Genomic DNA, 21,009 nt, shown 5'->3' with positions numbered 1-21,009 from the left:
CGGGGCTCGATCCCAGGACCCTGGGATCATGACCTGAACCAAAGGCAGTTGCTTAATCGATTGAGTCACTCTTATATTTTGCCCTTGTAAACATGAGCATCACTGTAGGTAAATGATTGTTCATATCCAGATATAGTCGTTTGGGCCACACTCCTAGAATTGGGGTCACTGGGTCAGAAAGTACATGCGGTGTACAGTTTGATACAAATTGCAAGTACCCTCCGGAAAGGTGGTACCATTTTGTACCTCCACCAGCAGTAAAAGGGAATGCCTGTTTTTCTGTACTTGCAAAGTTAGAGGACAAACAGGTTCAGACCAGGAGCGAATACACGGAGTGGTGAAGGGTAACTGCCTTACAGAGGCATCTCTGACTCTGACGTTGGATACCTTATTGCTGGGGCATGTAGGGGAAGGCAGGGTTAGCCGCAGTGGGCATCTGTGTAGTCACGTAAGCTTATGTTCTATCTGTGAAGGGGCTTGGGCTTAAGGAGAGCCCTAGTGTCTCTGGTCCTGCAGGGGAACCCTCGACCTGGCCCAGAAGCCTGCCTGAGGCTTCAGATCAGTAGTATATATTGTGCACGTCATTCTCTAGTTTTTACGATGTCATGTCTCTTAGACACTTTCCATAAAGGGCTTGGCCTGTGTTCAGTGTGGTACTTCCTTGTCAGAAGGTCCCCTTTTGCACGTCTTTGAAGCTCAGCACACCTTCCAGCTCTCAACCTTGCTTCAGTACCTTTTGGGTTATTTTGGTATCACGGCATGCTCATCAGTGTTGTTTATTGCAAAATATCCAGTGTGTTTACATTTTCAGGCTTTCACACAACAGTTGTTTAACACTGATCCGGAACTGCCAGTTTATATTTATGTATGTGCTTACATTCTGTCTTCCTTATTAGTGCCTTGTTCTGTGCCATCTGTCAGTGATATCTAAGACTGTCAGAGGACATAGCGTTTTGTCTAAGGTTCTCTGACTTAGTGAGCTTTTCTTTAGAAACTCGGTTCAAGGGGCGCCTGGGTGGCTCAGTCAGTTAAGCATCTGCCTTCAGCTCAGGTCATGATCTCAGGGCCCTGGGATCGAGCCCCGCTTCAGGCTCCCTGCTCAGCGGGGAAGCCTGCTTCTCCCTTTCCCGCTCCCCCTGCTTCTCCCTTTCCTGCTCCCCCTGCTTGTGTTCTCTCTCTTTGTGTCAAATAAATAAAATCTTTAAAAAAGAGGAAACTCGGTTCAAGTATAGCTTTATAAGGGAGTCAAAAAGAAAAGACAATTGAGCATCCAATCAACAACCCAGAAAATGAAAGAGTATCATGGAAATTACCCTTGATACAGCCCCTTTTAGTGCAGAAAACAGAGTTTTGGAAAATACAGTAAACTGATTCTCACTGTTCCTTTAGGGAAATTACATCCTAGTGAAAACACCTTTGAACTTAATCATCTTTGCATTATTTTGTATTAAACAAATTTTCATCAGTTAGACACGCATCCTTGAAGAGTATCTGAAATCTGCCACTGTCTCAGAATTAAACACAGCTGGGCCACCATGGGTTTCCCGTGGAGCACACGAGTAAGAGTGAAAGAAAGGATTATAAGCCCCCACCTCTCATAGGCATTTATTAGTACATCACATGACTGCCTTCTTGTGCAAAGCTTAAAATGGAATGTATAGGAACCCCCGAATTAGCCTCCCCCCCGGCCCCAGAGGAACTTACCTGAGTAATAAGTTTCTAAAATATACTTGAGGGCGCCTGGGTGGCTCAGTTGGTTAAGCGACTGCCTTCGGCTCAGGTCATGATCCTGGAGTCCCGGGATCGAGTCCCGCATCGGGCTCCCTGCTCAGCAGGGAGTCTGCTTCTCCCCTGAGCCTCCCCCCTCTCATGTGCTCTCTCTCTCTCATTCTCTCTCTCAAATAAATAAATAAAATATTTTTTAATAAAATATACTTGATGTTGATTTCTTTTTTTCCCTTTTAAATGTGAATTTGCCCTAAGATCTCTTCCAGGGCCTTGGCCTGAATTTCCCGCTTTACCTCGTGTTTTGGGCCCTCACTGTGTGCCTGGCTAGACGCCGCAGGATTGCTGGGGAGGAAGGAGCCTCATGTTTGTGAGTGACCGAAATGGGGCACAAACTGTGTGAGCGTTCTTTCTACTCCATTTCATTTGCCCCTCAAAAGAATACTGCCGTGGTACTAGTATTCTCTCTTTGAAGGCAAGGTGGGGGAAAGGGCGGATTTTGTGTTTTTGTTTTGTTTTAAAGATTTTTATTTATTTGAAAGAGAGAGAATGAGAGAGAGAGCGCACATGAGAGGGGGCAGGGTCAGAGGGAGAAGCAGACTCCCCGCCGAGCAGGGAGCCCGATGCGGGACTCGATTCCGGGACTCCAGGATCATGACCTGAGCCAAAGGCAGTCGCTTAACCAACGAGCCACCCGGGCGCCCGAAAGGGCGGATTTTGAACAGTTCGGTAACTTGCCAGAGATGTCACTGTGACATCGGGAGCTGGGAGTCGCTCTGGAGAAGAGACAGTGCGGAGGCAGCTGGCTCCCGGCTGGACCGTGAGAATCTTGACTCTGAGCGGTTTATGTCTGAGTTTGGGGTAGGCCAACAACGACGGATTGGGGCGCTTGCCTGTTGCGGTCATGGTCACTCCACGGTCAACCATGATTTGGACATGATTTGGATTCTTGATTGTTGCAATATGATGGAACTTGTAGGGCACCAAGAAAATAAGACTAAAAAGGTTCTAATGCCGTGTATTCCTCCCTGTATTTGTTTCCTAAGGCTGTCATAACAGAGTACCCCAAACTGGGGGATTTAAAGCGACAGAAATCCTGTCATCGTTCTGGGGGCGGGAAGTCTGACGTCAGGGCGTCGGGAGGTTGGTTCCTTCTGTGGCCATGAGGGAGAATCTGCTCCTTGCCTCTCTCCTGGCTTCTGTGGTTTGCTGGCGACCTTTGGTTTTCCTTGGCTCGTAGATGCATCACTCTCAACCTCTGCCTTTACCTTCACGTGGCATTCTCCTTGTGTGTACCTCAGTGTGTCCAGATTTCCCCCTTTTGATAAGGTCATCGGTCCTATTGGATTAGGATCCACCCCAGTGACTTCACTTTAACTTGATTATCTCTGTAAAGACTCTGTGTCCAGAGAGGGTCACATTCTTAGGTACTGAGAGTTAGGACTCCAGCAGATCTTTTTTCTGGAGAGGAGTGGAGGGGGACAGTTCAACCCATAGCACCTGCGTTCAGCATGGCGCCACAAAGTACCCACAACACTCCTGTGCTTGACTTGAAGGCAGGATTCTCCATTGTCCAAATGGTCCAGGGATTCAGTGTGGCTTTCTTGGTTTGGGGGACAGTTGACAGGGCTCCCCACAGCCCAGTCTCTGCAGGCCCGATAAGAAAAATAAGAGATTCTGAATTTTTTATTACTTTATTACTTGATGCAGAAAGTATAAGGCCTGGTTGACATCCAGTAATAATTGTTTTCCCTTGAGACACTGAGGAGTAAACTTCCTCTGAGTCTCCTTTAACAAAGCAAACAAGCATGGTTTCTCAGCAGCGAGCAGCTTTAAGCAGGGGATTTGGGGTCTTGCAAGCTGTCCCTGTCCCGACATTCTCTGCGAAGAGGCACACATTCTTGGGCACACCTTACTCTAGAACGATAGACATTAGAGGGTGTTCCTTCTGTGAGTTTCCCACAAGGAGGAGAATGTGTTCGACAGTGTCAGGGAGAATCAGACCCCACATTTGAGCTTTCTGTGAGGATCTTCTGGGACACCAAAGTAGGCATCCTTGGCAACCTCAAAATGGGGGTCTCTTTAGTGTATCACTTGGTTCCTAAGCGTTCTAGGCCTTGAGGTGAGGGGAGTGAGAGGCAGAGCTGGCCTGGAGCTGTTCTCACTGTGCGTGTGCGTGTTTGCAGACACCAGCTGGAGACGCCGGGACATTACTCCCACCTGGCTGCATTCTACGAGGACAAGAAAGGGGTGCTCCATGCCAGTCCGGGGAGAGGCAGCAGCCTGCCCCCCGTCTACTGGCTGCCTTCTATCCACCGATACATGTATCCCGAGATGAAGGTAGGGCTAGCCATGTGCTCACATGGCCCTGGGCTGCGTCTGCTACAGTGGTGGTGGTTTATTTATTTTTTTAATTAATTAGGGCTTTATGTCTTGGGCTTATGCACAAAGTCTGGTTTGGATAGGTTTCTGACCTAAGCATTTGGATTCTTTTAAAACACAAGGCAACAATATGGTTTTTAGGCGCTGCCGTAAGCATGGTGCAAAGCCATGTGGGATGAGAGGCCAGTCATGGTGGATTCCTAGCAGGGAGAAGGTGGATTTGATTTGGTTACTGGCTTAGATATTTTAAAACCAGACCCTTGAACTGAAAAGATGAAAAATGAAGAATGTAATGAATAGATGTAATATTTCATAGTTTCCATATTCCTAATACTACTTTATTACATATTTGTTCTGAAGTCCTTTGCCTGTGTGCTAGAATGTGTTCATTTACAGTTGACAAGCGTGAGGTGTTGGGGGGGTACAGAGATGAGTATGAGCATGAAATAATAAATATATTTATTGAAATTATTTATTGAAATAAAAAAATTTTAAAGATTTATTTATTTTAGAGAACATGAGTGGGAGGGGTCGAGGGAGAAGGAATCTCAAGCAGACTCTGCGCTGAGTGTGGAGCCTGACCTGGGGCTTGATCTCACGATTCTGAGATCATGACCCAAGCTGAAGCCAAGAGTCGGGCGCTTAACTGACTGCGCCACCCAGGTGCCCCAATAATAATGAAAATTTTGAAATATTGTAAGAATTACTAAAACGTGAAACAGAGATGCGATGTGAGCAACTGTTGTTGGGAAAATGGCACCAATAGACTTGCTTGATGCAAGGTTGCCACAGACTTTCAATTTATAAGAAATGCAGTATCTGCGAAGCCCCATAAAGTGAAGTGCAGTAAAATGAGGTCTGCCTGTAGTTTGACTGGGATTGAATTTCTATGTCAACTGACCAGGAGAGAAACGATTGGAAAAATAGGTTGGAATCACATTCTAGAGAACCTTAAATACTTGACCATGGAATTTGAACCCAGTAAGTACCAGTTAGGGTCTTGCCAGAAAAACACAAACTATGTTAGATATTCCAGGATACTTTAATTTACAGGGAATCCATAATCTAGGCATTAGAAGACTGAAGGAGCCAAAAGGAACAAGGGAATCTAGATATTTGTAATTATAGACAGCTCCCACCTTCTATTAGTTATCTACTGCCGCATTACAAAGTACCCCGAAATTAATGGTTTAAAATACTACATATTTATTATCTCACAGTTTCTGTGAGCCAGGAATTTAGGCATGTTTTGGCTGGGTCCTCTGCTTCATGGGTCTCCCATGAGACCATAGTCGAGGTATCAGCCAGGTCTGGGGTCTCGTCTGAAGGCCCGATTGGGGAAGTATCCACTTCCGAGCTCATGCCGTTGTTGGAGGATTGGTTTCCTTGAGGGCTAGTGGACTAAGGCCTTCAGTACCTCTGCCTCTTTGTTGTCCTCAGTCCTTAGCCAGATGGGTCTCTCCAACATGGTGGCTTGCTTCATCAAAGTCAACAAGTGAAAAAGTCTCCTAGCAAGATGGAAATCAAAATCCTTTGTAACCTAACTGGCCATGACAGCCCTGCAATGTTGCCATCTTCTGTTGGTTAAAGCAAGTTACTCGGGAGAGGGGATTACCTAAGGCTGTAAATACCAAGAGGTGGGGATCATTGAGGGCCTTCTTAGAGGCTGCCTACTGAATGCACCCTCCCAGGGCTGGGATAACAGAGGGAGGGATGACATTATCAAAACTACAGGGGCTTGAGGAGGGGCCCTACACAGCCTGTGCTCAGGTCTCTTAGGCACTGTGCACCTGCTGATGCTGGACCCGCTGGGGGGTGTGGCTCAGCTGGAGCCGCTGGGAGAAGCTGGAGGCTAGAATCAGAGATGTCCTCTGCTGCTGGCGAAATACCAGCAAGAGTGAGAAACTGAAGAGAGCTCCTTCTCCCTTCCTTCTGCCTTCTAGTCGCCAGTCATTGCATCCCAGGGGAGGAATATAACAGAAAGCCAGCTGCCATGGGAGTCCAGGGAATGTCCCTTAAAGATTTCCCCGCACCATGGCATGCCCTGAGAGGCACTAATTAAGAAATGGTCAGAGGGTCATTAAGGCGATTCTGGGTCAGTATCGACTGAACCCTGGATCTTTTCCTTGCCACTCCTAACTCTGACCTGTTTTTTCCTTCTCACATTGCTGCTGGGCTATCTCAGACCCACAGGGAGATGACCAGCATCTGACGTGGGTGTCCCCGGATTCCACTCCCCAACAGGCCATGAAGGAGGGACACAGGGGAGAGAAAGTAAAATTGCCTTCTGCTTTTGCTCCATTGAGGGCAGCTCATTAACATACACGTCAAACTCTAGGTGATGCAGGGGAAAGGGTACTTTGTGATAGGTTACAGATGGAAATGTGAATGACCTTTTTACAAAACAATTTGTTAGTACTTATTAAAACTGCATGTACCCTTTGCTTCAGCAATCCCACTCCTTAGGCTCGGCCCTCTATTTATAAACCACCAGAATATAACGAGGTCAATATAAGAATGTTTAAGTCAGCATTGTATAGAGTGGTAGAAAATGAGAATGCCCCATATATTGTATAGCCAGTATAAATAATGAATTAGAACATACGTCACTGACGTGGAAGGTCTACCAGGAAGTGTTTTTGTGTGAGAATAGCAAAGTGCAGAAAACTATATGTGATATGATCATGTACTTTTGTAAGATAATCACAGCCTCAGGTGTAGGTATAGATAAACACACGCATACATCAGCACGGGACAACGCTTGGGTATATACGAGGTTACTAATACGTATGTTACCTGGGGATGAGGTCAGATATGGAGGAATGATGCATATATATATAAAAAAGGAAAGAACCAGGAGGAAAATGACAGCCCTTGAAACAACGGCATATATGTATATATATATATATGACTCCACTGGTCGTATATGGAATATATCACATATATGTACATAAAAAGAAATGTCTATAGAAGCTTTCTCTTGAAACATAATATTTTGTAGCCACAAGCTTAAAAAAATCCATATATGTAGTTCAGTGAATTTTTACAGAGTGAACACACACATGAAGAAAAGTTTAAGTTTTTAAATTCGGGGTCAGATCTGAGATGGTTGCAGAGACAAAAATCACGGGCAAGGGAGGAAGGAAGGCTTGAGGCCTCTCTGAGGGGTCCCGCAGTGCCTGGTAGATGCCCCGCTTTGGGAAACGGGGAAGTGGGAGAGAGAATAAGGGACTGAGCCCCGGGGAGCGGATGGAGTCCCTGGGCAGGGATTCGGGATGGAGGGGAGGCGAGGGATGGAGAGAGAGCCCGAGGGTTGCTGGCCACGGTTAGGGAGTGAAGAGAGCCTGGAGTATGTCCCCTGGAAGGTCGGAGGGGACAACGTGAAGGTGGCAGCTGCGTAAGTCAGGAAAAGAGTTTCCTATAAAAGCTACAGCAGAACGAGGCCCAGACCCGGGATATAGATTTAGGTGAAGGCAGGAGAAACGTCCCTCAATGTAACCCCTTCCCGAGTTGCCCTGGCACAACCCCAGCCCGGCACCTCAGCTACTGGCAGTTCTCAGGAAGTGGTGTGTTGTCGCTTGTCTCCGGGCCTTTGCACACGCTGGTCCCGCTACCAAGAACGCCGTCGGTCCAGTGCCTCCTTCATGTTCAAGCTGAGACACGCTGCCTCCAGGAAGTCTTCCGGGTCTCCCCAAGAACTGGGTCGGGCACCTCCTGTGCGCTCCTGCAGCCCCTGCCCCCTCGCATCAGCTCTCAGGCTGGGATTTGATCGCTTGTGCACCTGCTTCTCCCAGTAGTCTCTACACTGTATGAGGGGCAAGGGCTGGGCCTTTCCAAAGTTCATTGTTGGACCGAGCCTACTTAGCACAGTGTTTGGTGCAAAGTTAGCACGTGAGAAATCTTTCTTGTCCGAGTGTATCTGTGCATCCTTGCATGGATGAATAAATAAGACCAGAATTAAGGGTTGATCATTTATTCTGGAATTCTAGGCCCCAGGACACGTTTGGGCAAAACACTGGCAGGCCTTCATGCCGTAGAAGAATGTCCTCGGGGCTTGAGGACCACCAGAGGGGAGGCTGGGAGGGGCCCCCAGGGCCTGGGCTCCCGTGGCTGTCTCGTTGCCTTAGTACTTTTGTCAAAGATTGGGGTTGGAGGAATCTGACCAGACGTGGTGGTTCAGTGCCTCTCCTCCCGGAGATCTGGGAGAGGAGTAGACACAGGGGTGGGACTCGGACCCTCAGCGGAGGGCAGCCTCTCTGCCATTGGGCGGGTGGGGGGTGGGCAAGTGAAAGGAGCAGGTGCGGGGACATCGCCCACCCTGGAAAGGGAAGCTCATGCTGCCGGTCGCCAGGGCTCCCAGCCGCAAGCCGGTGTGCCCAGCACCGGCGTCCCTGTGGGTGCAGCTCCTCGGGAGTGTTCTCACCAGCGCCCCCAGTGGGTGGTGAGCGCTATTGCTTCGGACACTTGAGCTCGGAAGTGACCTGCCAAAGCACTCCTGAGGAGCAGAGCTTGAAGACTTCCTGTTTCATCAGCACCTGCGCGCTGAGCACTTCATGTGTTTTTCCTCAGGTGGTCCTGAGAGCCATGTGAGGGGCAGGATGGTCTCCCCATTTCACAGATCAGGAGAGTGAACAGGGAGCGTTGGCTAACTTCCCCAAGGCCGCCCACTAGTAAATGGCAGAGCTGGGATTGGAATTCAGCTTTTCTGGGGTCAGAGCTCCTGGGAGTCTTCCCGGCTCAGCGCTCCTGAGGGGGCGACAGGCTCCTTGCACTTGGCAGGAAGGAAGAGGCTGGACCCCACGTGCAGCGGTTATTGGGCAAGGGGGCCCATGAGGTCCTCCTGCCCGTAACCTGCGCAGATACTCACTTGACACGGTAGCGGTCCCCATACACTTGGGGAGCTCATCACTGTACCCCTTCCAGGGCCCAGTAATGGTTTTGAGTTGAATGTTCTCATTGAGGGCGTACTGTTATTTCAGAAACTTTTCTTTCTGACTTTTCAAAAGCACGTTCAGCTTTGTTTCTTGTGCGCCCCTCTCTACTGAGCAAAGTACTTAATGATCCCGAAATCCGACTTCATTTATTGTATCGGGAGATTTTGGAGTATCGAAAGCTCATTTAAAAGTGAGACTTTAAAGTGAACAATACCATTTTGTGTAGAAGTAGCCATCCGTTAGTGCCTCTGTTGGTGGTTGTCTGGAGTTTGTGGGCTGGGGGCAGGGGTTGTTTAGCACACAGCTGTACTGAATCGTTTCTCACATTTTGAGCAGGCTCGTCTCTTCCTCCTTTATTTTTTTCAGATCACACACCCAGCTGGCTGCATGTCTCAGTTTATCAAGTTCTTTGGAGAACAGATCCTCATCCTTTGGAAATTTGCCTTACTTCGAAAGCGCATTTTGATATTTTCTCCCCCTCCCGTGGGCGTCGTATGCTATAGAGGTAACTAGAAGCCAGAGTTGGGTTTTCTTTCCTACGTGTCCTGGAGCAGCAACTGCTTGAGTCTTTGCATTGTTGACCAAGTTCAGAAGAGTTTGGGCTGTCCCAAGAGGGTCCCAGGTTTTCGGCCCGGGAATGCCGGGGTTGGACTTGTGTTCTAGACTGTGGGCTGTGGCGGCAGAGCAGAAGGTGGGTTGGGGGACACATCCGTAGTCCGGTGAGAGAGAACAGATGTGAGAGAAGATGGATTCTGATACACTGCGGAGGGAAACCTGGCAAACGTTGGTGTGTGATTTGGGTTGTACGATTCTGATGTGTGTGAGGGAATGGAGGAAGGGTCTAGGATGACCGGGATGGTGGGGCCACCAGCTGGGGGGCCAGGAGGAGTAGAAGGGGTGGAGTGATAGTACTGCCTTCGTATGCGAGGTGGACACCAGGCACCGGTGCGGTTGGGTCAGGACCTTGGGGGAAAGGCAGGCTGGAGATAAAGATTTGAGAGTGGCATATAGAGTGCCGGTGACCACGGGATGGATGGCGTCCCTCGGGGAGAGCGCGAGTGAGGGGAGGTGATGCAGGCACTGGAAGTGAAGTCACACAGCGGGACGGCAGAGGTGACAGCGGGGGGCGGTCGGAAGAAGGGAGGGAGCCGGGAGATGCGGGGGTTACCGCAGGCAGGAGCCGTGAGAAGGGGGAAGGTCGCCAGCGCCAGATCCTAAGCAAGATCTCGTGAGGTGAAGACTGGAGACCGTCCGCTGGCTGTGGTAAAGCGTCGTCGGTGTCCCTCGAGATCGGCTTCTGCTGTGGGACCCGGAAGCCTCGTGGCCCTGCCCCATCCCCTCAGAAGGCCGGAGCCCCGTGGTGACTCAGGTTCTAGGACGGCACGGGGCAGAGCCTCCCCAGTGTCCTTGGAGGCTGACTGCTTGGAGGGGCGGCCGGCCGGCTGCCAGGGAGGAGGGGCACACTCCTCTTCCGCCATCCCGTGCCCTGTCCCACAGTGTACTGCTGCTGCTGTCTGGCCAACGTCTCCCTGCCGGGCATCGGGGGCACCGTTCCTGAGTCCAAGCCCTTCTTCTATGTGAACGTGGCTGACATCGAGAGCCTGGAGGTAGAGGTGTCCTATGTGGCCTGTGAGTACGGGGCCCTCCCCGCGTCCTGCCCACACGTCCTTGCCCCGAATCCCCACAACAGCTCCGCTGGAAGCCGGGCTCTGGCCTTCCGGCTCCCCGGGGGCCCTCCTCCTCGCAGACGCAGGGCTCCCAGGCCCCTCGTTTCCTTGGTGGGGTCGGGCGGGTGCCTTTCAGTGACGGCCTCCAGCTGCCCAGCCCCTGAACCTGGATGTCCCAGGCACCACAGAGAAGATTTTCGAGGAGAAGCGGGAACTGTATGATGTCTATGTGGATAACCAGAACGTGAAGACACACCACGACCACCTGCAGCCCTTGCTGAAGATCAACAGTGCTGACCGCGAGAAGTACCAGCGGCTCAACGAGCAGAGGTGGGGGCGCAGCTGAGGCCGGCACGCACCCCGACGGGGGGGGGGGGGGGGCCCGGGGCGCTGCCCCTTTCAGGACGGTTGGGGTCTGTCCGTGAAGCCCGTCCTGTCCGCCCCTGCCCCGTGGCGCGTAGGGGTGGCACGTATGCGTGCGGTGACTTCTTTCTCGTGGGCTCTGGAACCTGGGCGGCCCAAGGGAGAGCACCAGCCTTTAATGAGCACCCAGTGAGCACAGTATTGCCAACGTGCTTATGCCTTATCTCACGCAATTCTCAGTAATTCGTGACACGAGTGGTCTCGTGGTATCAGTGGCGAAATAAATAATAGCATCACCATCATCCCTGTTCGATGGGCATTTAAGAAAGATCGCCACTTGCCTGAGACCACAAGTGGCCGGCACTGGCCCTGGACCCCAGGGGTTGGACTCCAAGCCCCGTTTATTCCTTTCCCGTCATCTGTCTCTCCAGGCTTTCGGGCCGGGGGTTGGGGCTGCTCTTCTGGGGGGCCGGGGAGGCGTGGCCCATGCAGGGGCCTGACCGATGACCTGGCCGATGTCGGGGGTCCTGTAGCGGCAGCAGAGCGTGAAGGTGGCCTCCCTCCCCACAGGCAGATGCTGCTATACTCCCAGGAGGTGGAAGAAGAGTACAACCCCTGTGAGGAGGACCTCTTCGTGCTGTAAGTCAGCCTGGGCGGCGCTTGTGGGGTTTCCCTGAGGATCCCGCGGCGCCAACCGCTTTGGGCCTCGACCCCTCCCCTGTCACCCTCGGCAGCCCGGGGATGTCCTTTATTGCTGCCAGGTCCACTGGGAGCTGGGCTATGTATGGAGTCCACCGTGAGCCCTGAGGTGCCATCGGGGGACCCCCCCCCCCAGAGGAGTTAAGGAGAGAAGCAGGGAAATTCAGAGAAAACGGGAGTCCTCATGTGTCTTTCCATTGAGCGTTCCCTGCAGATGTCCACTGCATAGAAGCCTCTGTCCTTCAGGCTCAGGGGCTTCTCCTCCATCGCCTCGTTCGAATAAAGCCATTCCTCGCATTCAGTATTACAGGATAATCAGAAATTTTAACTGTTGAACCCAGTGAAAGCTCTTTCCCCCAGATGTGTTGGTGGTCGGGGCAGGAGCCGTGGGCTGTATACCTCACGGCATTTGTCTCGTTGCTGAGCGGCTGTGTGAACCAGCCCTCCGCAAGGAGGACAGAACCGTGCTTGAAACAGACCGTCCTCCCAGCTCCCTGTTCGGTCTTCCTTCCCCGGGTCCTGGCGCGGGGGCGAGGAAGGGCCCTCGCAGCTAGAACTGTGCCTGCCTCGGAGGTCGAGAACGTCACATTGACATTTCCATGAAAGTGCGGTGCTTTGGTTCTGATGGAGTGTACTTTCCAGTCCTTCCGTGGTGTTGACGTGTAACAGTGTTTGGAATTGAGCAAAGAGCCCGCAGTGTCGTCAGGGTCTGAGACATTCCACGGCATCTGAAATTTCTGAGCACTGAGAGCTTCTTTGGGCCCGAGGTGCTTTTGCCGAACCCGAGAGCCCTGCGGGTACAGCTAAAAACTCCGGACAGTGGACACCTTTTCTGAATACGGCTCGTATGTTTACGTGGTACCACAGACCCGTGACATTCAAATCATGCTCTGTGTATAATCCCACCCCCCCAACCAAAGGGAAACGAACCCAAGGCTGATGGGGAGCTATGGCGATATGGGTGTCTACAGCTAGGCTTCCATGTCCCCGTCACCCCTCTCTCCCAGCCTTGCTGGCCGTGGAACCTCCCCAGGCCTGCCCCAGCTCCTGAGCCCCGCCTCTGCCGTGTGCACAGCCGGCGGCAGCCCGGCATGCCCTGCGCTGGCTCAGGCTGGGGGACCCCTGGTGGCTCAGGCTCGGGGCCGGTTCAGGGCCCTGCTCTGTCCCCGCTAAGGCTCGCCCCTGCTGCTGGCTCCAGTGGCCTGTCCGCGGGCTTTGAAGGTGAATTTTAGTTCCTCCCGTTCAGTCTTGACCTCAGAACCGCATCATCCGGGGGCTTTGGGGAGTTTCATTTTTCCTTTCTCTTCCCCGAACGACTGGGAAGCAGAGGAACAACGGTATCTGTAGTGACCTTCCGCGGGCAAGTTGGGTTTTGGCAGTCAGGCCGTCACTGGTTCAAAGACTTGGCCAATCATACGGTGATTAACGCCCATGGTTTCTTTGCTAAACTTGGTGTCCCTTTATTAACCCTGGAACTTTGATCGGGTATTTCTGAGTTGGAAACCATTTAAAAGCATCTTACAGCAATGTAGTTTTGGTTCCTCGTGTGTGGATTATTGGGTGACTTGTTTGTTTTGGCTTTTCTGCCCTCCCTTCCCTGTGTCTTATCTGGGGAACGCAGGTTTTTCCTAGAGCAAAACAACCGGATATTTCAGACTTTGCTGGAGGTGTCCGCCAGTCAAGATAAAACCCTGACCGCTGAGCATGCCCGCGGCATGGGTCTAGACCCGCAAGGGGACCGGAGCTTTCTGATGGACCTGCTGGAGGCCTACGGCATCGACGTCATGTTGGTCATCGACAACCCCTGTTGCCCCTAGGAAGAGTGAGCCAAGGCTGGTGAGCCTCTCTTGCCTGGGGAATCTCACGCTGGGCCCCAGAAGAGCTCATTTTTTTATTAAGTTGACGCACAGGATTATGGTTTCTACTTTCCAACAAATGTGATTTTTGCAGTCTCCTTTCTTCCCCTCCTCCCTCGTGGTAAGACGAGACCACCTTGGTTTTATGTCCTGCTCTGGTACGATGTTGGAATCTACCACTTTCTCGCAGAACTGCTGCCTGGTTTGGTGATCAGAGCAGATTCTCTCGTCGCCTTGTTGAGTGACTTGAGGGGATGTGGTGAAGGCCACCTATCACTAGGAGCAGGCCAAGCTCTGCAAACACTGGGGCAGACTCCTCAGAGAGTGCCTTGAGGTCCTCGAGAATGAGAGAACTGCCCTGGGTGGCCGTGGATGTGCATCTCCTGGAGATGGAAGCTAGCTAGACCTCATGACCCTTCAAGGTTCTTCTCGGTTCCGGGAGTCCAGTGTTGGGATCAAATCCCTTTTCCTGTTCACTAGGGCACACCTGCATCTTCTCTGTTCATGTGAGTAGAGACCTCGAAGAGGAACAAAAGGATGTTTCTGTCGCTAAGGCTGAGCTGCTCTGAGGACAGAATGACAGGAAGAGGTTTCTTACCAGCCATGTGGGAATTCAAATTGTAGAATGAAGCTTTGAAACTTGCCTCAGTAAATTAGTGGCGGCCCGTCCATGTGATACTCCCTTCCTCCCCGAGTCCCTCTCCTCTAGGGATGGCCCTGGAGCTTGCAAGCAAACTCATTTTACAGTGTAGTTTCCTTGAAGGGCTAACTATCCTTTTGGAGTAATTTTGGTATTTTTAAAGAGTAATGTTTGTTGCCGCCAAAGGCAGAGCAGTTGGGATTCGAATAGGAGAGAGAAGATGTTTCTCCATCTGAGAGTTCTCTGGACACATCACTAGCAGAGCCTCTGGATCAAAACAGAGACTGACCGGATTCTGTAATCAAGCAAGGATCTGAGCTGGTCACTCCGAGTCTGGAGCAAGACTGTGTACCAGCTTGGAGCCCTCACCAGTTTCTCTTTCGCAGAGATGACATTCCTTGAGCTAAGTAGTTGGGGCCAGACACTAACATGTGTGTCGAGAGAGTGAATTTGACAGTGCCTTCACCTGGGGAAGTGGTTGGAACCCCTGAGTGTCCGTGGTGAGTTCCCCTGCATTCCCCTGACATGTTTTGGTCTGAAATGACTCCTGTCGGTCCCTGCCTCTTCTCTTCGGCTGGGCCATTCCAGGGACGCCAACTTCGATGAGACAGTAGGAGTTTGAAGCCAGCTCTCGTGAATAGATTTGAGGTCTTTTTGGCCATAGTCTAGGATTTGGACTTGGGCTCCTGGGTTGTTGGTGACGGTTTCTTCCCTTTGGACCTTCTGCCTGGCTGTGTCATTGGCCTAGCCATCCATGTATCCATGTCTGTGACGGGCTTCCAGCCAGGCTAATACAGCAGAGAAATAACCTTCGAATGGATGGATCACACATCTGATCTCAAGACTAGCTTTTTAGGGCTCATTGCTTTATTCAGAAATATTTTCACTATAGCTCCTTGATACAGGATTCAAGACTAAAGAAATTCACATGGACAGATGCAAATACATCCTAGTTAATCAGAGTAGCATCTTTGATGTAAATATGTAAGTTTGGGCATTGAAATGTAAACTGTACAACTAATACTCTTTCCTCTTCCATGTGGGTTTAGCCATCATTTCAGTCAGATGTATTTTCACAAAAGAAGTTTCACCACCTCTTTCCTTGAAGAGCAGCCTTCTCTGGTCTCTGGGGAAAGAGCGGCCTTTCTGGCCTGGGTCGAGTAATGGTGACTTTCCGTGGTGTCTGAAGGCTCAAGGTTTTCGAAGTTGGGGGGGTTGTGTCTGAAGCAGGGGTAGGGGTGACAGAAAAGGTCGGATTCTCTCGGCAGACGTAGGCCCCCTTCCTCAGGACGCATGGGGTCTGTTGGAAGATGATTGTCTTTAAGCACTTCTGCATGCAATCACTGTGTTTCTGTAGAATTGTAACTCCAGGCTCACAAGTACTCGTGTAAAGGTCATAAGGTGGAAATGACGTTCCGGTATTTTCCTTTGAATGGTGGGTAGGACTCCGGGCTCCTTGCAGCTCCACATGCTTCCAGGTGGCCGTGTGGCCTCTCTGTGCGGTCCCCTCACACTCATGCAGGGGGCAGGGGGATGGGCGCCGGGGGGAGTATACAAGCGAGCCTGGGCTCAGCTGACCCCAAAGCGAACTTCTTCCCCACCCACCCCGTATCCCTTTTAAGAGAGAACCCAAGGACTTGGTCCTTCCCTTGCAACTTCCTTCTGGGCCAGAAGTCCGGCGCCGCACGCCCTCTGGCCGGCTGAGTAGCATGCCTGTTGGCTTTGTACTCCCCTTGGTCACTGTTCACCATCCCCCGAGTGTTCTCTTGCCTGGATTGTGATACGGAGCCTCTTGTTTCTGAGGTCACCTTTTGAAGACTTGCTCTGTACCTGACTCTGCTCCCATCCCCCTGCCTTCCCCCCAGTGTGTCCGGTTAGCAGCCCACGCAGCATCATTTGCTGCCCCTCCACTAAAAGGGGCACGGGGGTGTGGGTTTGTTCCTGGCAGGACTCCCTGCAGTGACAGCTGAAGCGAGAAGCCGCACGGACCTGCTTTTCTGCCGTTGTTGAACGATTTCCTTAAAAGCCTTCTGCTTTTGTTCAGAAGACATGGTCGGCAGCCTTCTTTTCTGCCTCATAGGTCCATAAGTTCTGGAGGGGCAGGGACTCTTAACCACAGACTCCTGAAGCAGGGCTGGAAGCCGAGGATGGAGGAGCTTGACCGATGATTGCCTTCTACCCCCTCGACTGTTGAACCTCCCATTCCCCGCCCCCCACCCCACCCCAGCTGGCTTGGTCCTCCCGAGACCTTGAAGCCTGGTCTAATGCCATGCTGTGAGCCATGAGCTCACCTGGAAACACTGCTGACCCAAGACATCTATCTAGGCTGCTGTCGTTCCTGAATTGACTCTGACAAAAGCCGGGTAGCAAGGTGCCTTATGGGGCCAGGAATCCAGGCTTAGTGTTTATTGATGTCCAGCAAAATGTGACAGAGGCCTATTAAAGTGGGGTTTTTTTTTTTTTTTTTCCAATTCTGCAGGCGTGGCAGATGGTAATATTCAGCCTTGGAGAAAATGTCCAGTTGTGCTTTGGCGTAGGATTCTCTCTCCAGAAGGAGTCAGAAACGGTAGGATTTATCTCCTACGAGAACCAAAAGTGTGGGCCGGACGATTGGTTTAGCATTAACGATGGCTTTCATCAGGCACGAAGCTCTCCTTGGGCCTGGTGTAGATCTGTCCACGGCGCCACTTGGGGCCTTGTCTGGTCCTCAGTCAGGACAGGCATGAACGAGAAGACACGTGCCCCCCCAACAACTGCCACCCAGCATGGCAGCTCTTCTTCCGTTTGGCCAGGGAACGGGTGCTGAATTCATTGATCATGCTAGGAATCATTGAGCCCAGAATCTGCATCTAGAACTTACCTTGTGTCGTTCCCCATGAACATCAGGATGGGAATTTTCAGGGTAGCACAGACCATTCTAAATACCACCTATGCCGACTCATTTGTCAGCGTAACTACCTGGTATTTTTGCCAGAAGATAAAGGTAAAGATAAATCATAGCTGAGTTGCTCTTTTTCATTCCGGTGGTTATGAGGATGAACTTGCTATTTGTCTTGATACGCTGAAAGCCCTTCCAACACAATAAAAAGATGAGATTATTCACCTTGAAGCTGAGGCCTGCAGGGAGCCTTCAGTAAAGAGCAGTCGTGAATTAAACTTTGGCGGGGCAGCAGCCCTCTGGGAAGAGCCAGGGACCTCAGGGACCTTTTGTTTTCCTTTTTTTCTGAAACCGTATAGCCCAGGGAATGGGTTGAGACACTTGCTCCAAGTCCCTGGACAGATCAGACTTGCAGAGGTAAGGGGGCAGGAGGGTGCTGAATAAATTATAAGGCGATGGTCAGCTTGACCGTGAACTTTGCTTCGTTAGGCTATCAGTTCTGAAATAGGCAAGAAAGAACATGGGGACCAACGTGTCATGCAAGGGCTTTCACCTCCCCGTCCGGTTCCTTGCTAGCAGGCTCGGAATCTGTGAGGTCCAGCCCGAGGATCTTTCTAGCGCACCTCTCAGCGAGGCTCCTGCAGAGCCAGACGCTGCCCTCCGCTGACCCGACCTGTCCCTTCTCATTTCAGGGAAACCCTTTTCTGATTCAGGTAGGGGAAGAGCAGGAGTCAAGGGGCTTCTCTTACTCCTGAGTTGTGGATTTTTGGTATTCCATTCTAGGACTTCATATACCTCTGTTCCCAGGAGCTGCTAGAGCACCGAGTGTTGGGAGAAAGGCTGTGAATTAAGTTAATATTTTTCTTATAAGAAATGGGAGTCTATTTTTCTATCAATATTATTACTATGTGATGAATGGAGTGTGCAGATGTTGAAATGGAAGGAGACTTCAAAACGATAAGCCTCGAAATGCGAAGTTTTGTCATTTGGAAGCAACTGAGACCCCATAAAAGTTTTATTACTTGTTTTCGAGCGTGAACAAGAAGACGGTGCTGTGAAGTATTAACCACACTCTCTAGGAGATGAATGTGATGGTCCTGGGGAGGCTAACGCAGTCCCCGACCTTACGGAAAATTCTTTTACAAAGCGTGTAAACGTGATAATGCTGATTAGTGAGCCTCTTACTGGAGCGGTATGGTTTTATAACCTGGCACTTTAATTCTTTTCTGGAGCCGGAATACAGGGGCAGTTGGATGAAACTGCACATTTAGAAACTAAGTGAGAATTTTCTCGTGCTTATAAATGATGATGGGGAAATAAAGCCCTTTAGAGTTATCCTAGAAGCTCAGCATAACATGGGCTATTAGCAGTAACATAACCTAAATTCAGAAAATTCACTTACTTACCACGGGTAGAAGGATAGGTGTGAATTACTTAGACGCTGGTTGTAGAATGCAGGTTTAGACTAACAATACATTTACTGTGCTTTTTTGAGGACAGGTGGGGAACACGGGGGTGGGTAGGTTAGGGCCTTAGAAATTAGCCAGGGATGATTCACAAAATGAAAAATCCACACAGTGGTCACTGAGTTAGCTGGTTGCAAATATATCTCATTGATGTTGGAGTGAAAACTTCCTTAGGCCAAATCAAGCGAAGATAAAAGCGGACAAAAATTTTGAAGGCGGCATCAGGGATAGTTTATATAGGGCGCCCACAAAGACCATCATTAGGAAGCTTGTAGATTCTGTGCTTTTGAACAGACTGGGTAGGAGACTCTAGGGGTGTAGAGGAAAGCAAAATTATCCCCCTATTTACCCAAGCTTGTTGGCTAAATTTTTTGTTACAGGTCCGGGACACAAACCTTTTCTGAAAAAGGAATAGTTGTAGCCTTGGAAAAATGGTTTTTCTATTTTTCCCCCGTTAGGATCAGCATAGCCTCCCTTTCGCCTTAAGTGTCAAACCCCTATTTTGATTAATTAATACCCCAGCGTAAGAGTTAAAGCAATAAGAGACACAATCTATTTTTGTTTAAATTCTTTACCTCATAGTATGAAATTAGTAAGACAGTTGATGATTTTACCCTGAATACTGGTGCAGAGAGGTATGCTGTTCTGTTTCGAATGGGAAGAATTTTAATGGCCTAAAGAAAGCTGGGGTTAATCCTGAAGCTAGGAGTAAATGTTTACCTGATTTTGTTCTGTGGTACCAATAACATCTGTGTATATCTTCTCTGTATATATCTGAGCCAAGTTGTGGGCAGAGAGGTTGCTAGAACTCTATTTACAGAATACAGTTTTTACAATTAAAATTCACATTTTAACATGAGCATGTGTGCTGCTGTCCTTCCCTGGCCCGAGAGATGGGGTCTGTGTGGGAAGGAGGGGTGGCCCGGTATAGGAGCAGGACCGGAAGGCGGACCTCACAGTGACGCCGGAGCCCCCCACCCGGCGCGTCTGGTGCCTGTTCTCCGTAAACCACCTCCAGGTCCCAGGGAGCAGAGCCGGGCCTGACCGCGCCGTCCGGGAGAGCCAGCGCCACACGCACGCGGCCACACGCCCAAGTTTTAAGGCGGTACAGGGTGGATTGCTCACATCGCTGGCTCTTGTGTTCAAAGCCGGGTTCCTCCTTTCCAAGGTCCGTGACCAAGGTGTCTGACGTCCCCTACTTCCTCGGGATCAGGCAGAACGGAGGGAAGCCCTTGCGTGCGTAAAGAAAGTGCTAGCACGTCGTACCTACAGCTGTGTGCGTGGACCAGCCACGGCGCTCAGCACAGGGCTTGTATAGAAAACATCTGCTGGGCTTTCATTAGAAGTCATCCTAGCTTTTGAGTAAAGCCTTGCAAAAGGTTTGTGCATACAGGAGGTGGGGGGCCCGGGCTCTCCGCATCTCCACATTCGGGGCCGGGCTGACAAGGCGCTGAGCTGCACTGTGGCTGTGTCCTTCCCGTGGCCGCTGTGCGCCAGGTCCGTGGCAAAAACAAGGCCGTGACCGATAATGAAACCGTTGTTCTCACAGGAGCTAGCCTGAATCAAGAAAGCGAAATCCCCAGCAGGGATCACAGATTTCAAAAGGGATAAAAATACTGATCTCTTAAATACCCTTCCCCGATCCTACATCCCGTTATTTCACTGGGCGGATCAGAATCACTAAATAAACAGACGCGCCGGTCGCCAGCCGGTCAAGGACGAAGCCAGCCAGCTTCTGTGCTGGTCCTTTACAACCTATCAGAAATCCAAGATGGTTCAGGACTCCCCTGGCTCCTGGAGGAACGTTCCCTGCTCCCCTCTGTGGGCACCAGGGAGCGGGCGCTCCTTCTGCAGGTTTGCACCCACCTGTTTTTGGGCGGCGAAGCACAGCTTGTAACACCTCTGAATACAGAACTGAACAGGTAAGCCTGGTTGTGATCCTTCTTCATACGCTTTATAATCCTTTTAAGCACTGGTCTTCACTCTCCAAGGGATTGATGGGCGCGGGTATACGTACAGTCCGAAAACTGATCGGCCTGGGGCCAAGGCCTATGAGTTCTGCTTCCCGTTTCTCCCCTTCACCCCCATCCTCCCTCCTCATCCATTCTGGGCATTGCCCTCTGGAGTATGGAAACCTTGGGGGCAGCCAAACACAGGAAAATCCTGATGGTACTATTAAAAAATCAATGATTTAAGCCTGGCTTACAGATCCTTAGCAAATCAGGTACTTTCTAGTTCTCTGCTTTCAACAAACTAAAGGAAGAGCTAATCAAGCTACTAAGTTCAAAGAACTGGATGACGTTAGAATTCTTTGTCTCGTCTAATTTGGGTGCTTAGATCTATAAAAAAACGAAACAAGGACTATAAATGGTGTTGAGTCCTGTTTTAATCTTAGCTGT

General features: G+C 50.6%; 2 protein-coding genes across 8 annotated transcripts in view; one reads left to right on the top strand and one right to left on the bottom strand.

Annotated features, from left to right (window-relative positions):
• The window catches only part of DENND11 (DENN domain containing 11), a 53,447-nt gene that overhangs the window by 26,370 nt on the left and 6,068 nt on the right, over window positions 1–21,009 (top strand). For 2 of the 7 annotated variants that reach the window (XM_073899298.1, XM_073899299.1), the window contains exons 4-9: window positions 3,912–4,065; window positions 9,408–9,546; window positions 10,539–10,670; window positions 10,888–11,038; window positions 11,642–11,710; window positions 13,392–19,469. In XM_073899298.1, the coding sequence (XP_073755399.1) occupies window positions 3,912–4,065; window positions 9,408–9,546; window positions 10,539–10,670; window positions 10,888–11,038; window positions 11,642–11,710; window positions 13,392–13,587 (841 nt within the window). In that variant the 3' untranslated portion in view covers window positions 13,588–19,469. Of the gene's footprint in view, window positions 1–3,911; window positions 4,066–9,407; window positions 9,547–10,538; window positions 10,671–10,887; window positions 11,039–11,641; window positions 11,711–13,391; window positions 19,470–21,009 lie in introns of those variants that run through there. The other 5 variants (XR_003204906.2, XR_003204905.2, XM_025854712.2 and 2 more) reach the window with 5 other exon arrangements.
• Window positions 18,598–21,009, bottom strand: part of AGK (acylglycerol kinase) — a 77,396-nt gene continuing 74,984 nt past the window's right edge. Inside the window, exon 17 of the transcript XR_012380375.1 lies at window positions 18,598–20,167. The gene's annotated coding sequence lies outside the window, so the exon portion shown is untranslated. The remainder of the gene's footprint in view (window positions 20,168–21,009) is intronic.

The sequence above is a fragment of the Callorhinus ursinus genome, unplaced genomic scaffold (genome assembly GCF_003265705.2).
Source record: "Callorhinus ursinus isolate GAN/ISIS: 27379988/994484 unplaced genomic scaffold, GSC_fseal_2.0 scaffold12, whole genome shotgun sequence".
NCBI classification, from domain to species: domain Eukaryota; kingdom Metazoa; phylum Chordata; class Mammalia; order Carnivora; family Otariidae; genus Callorhinus; species Callorhinus ursinus.
This window is presented reverse-complemented; position numbering and strand designations above follow the sequence as displayed.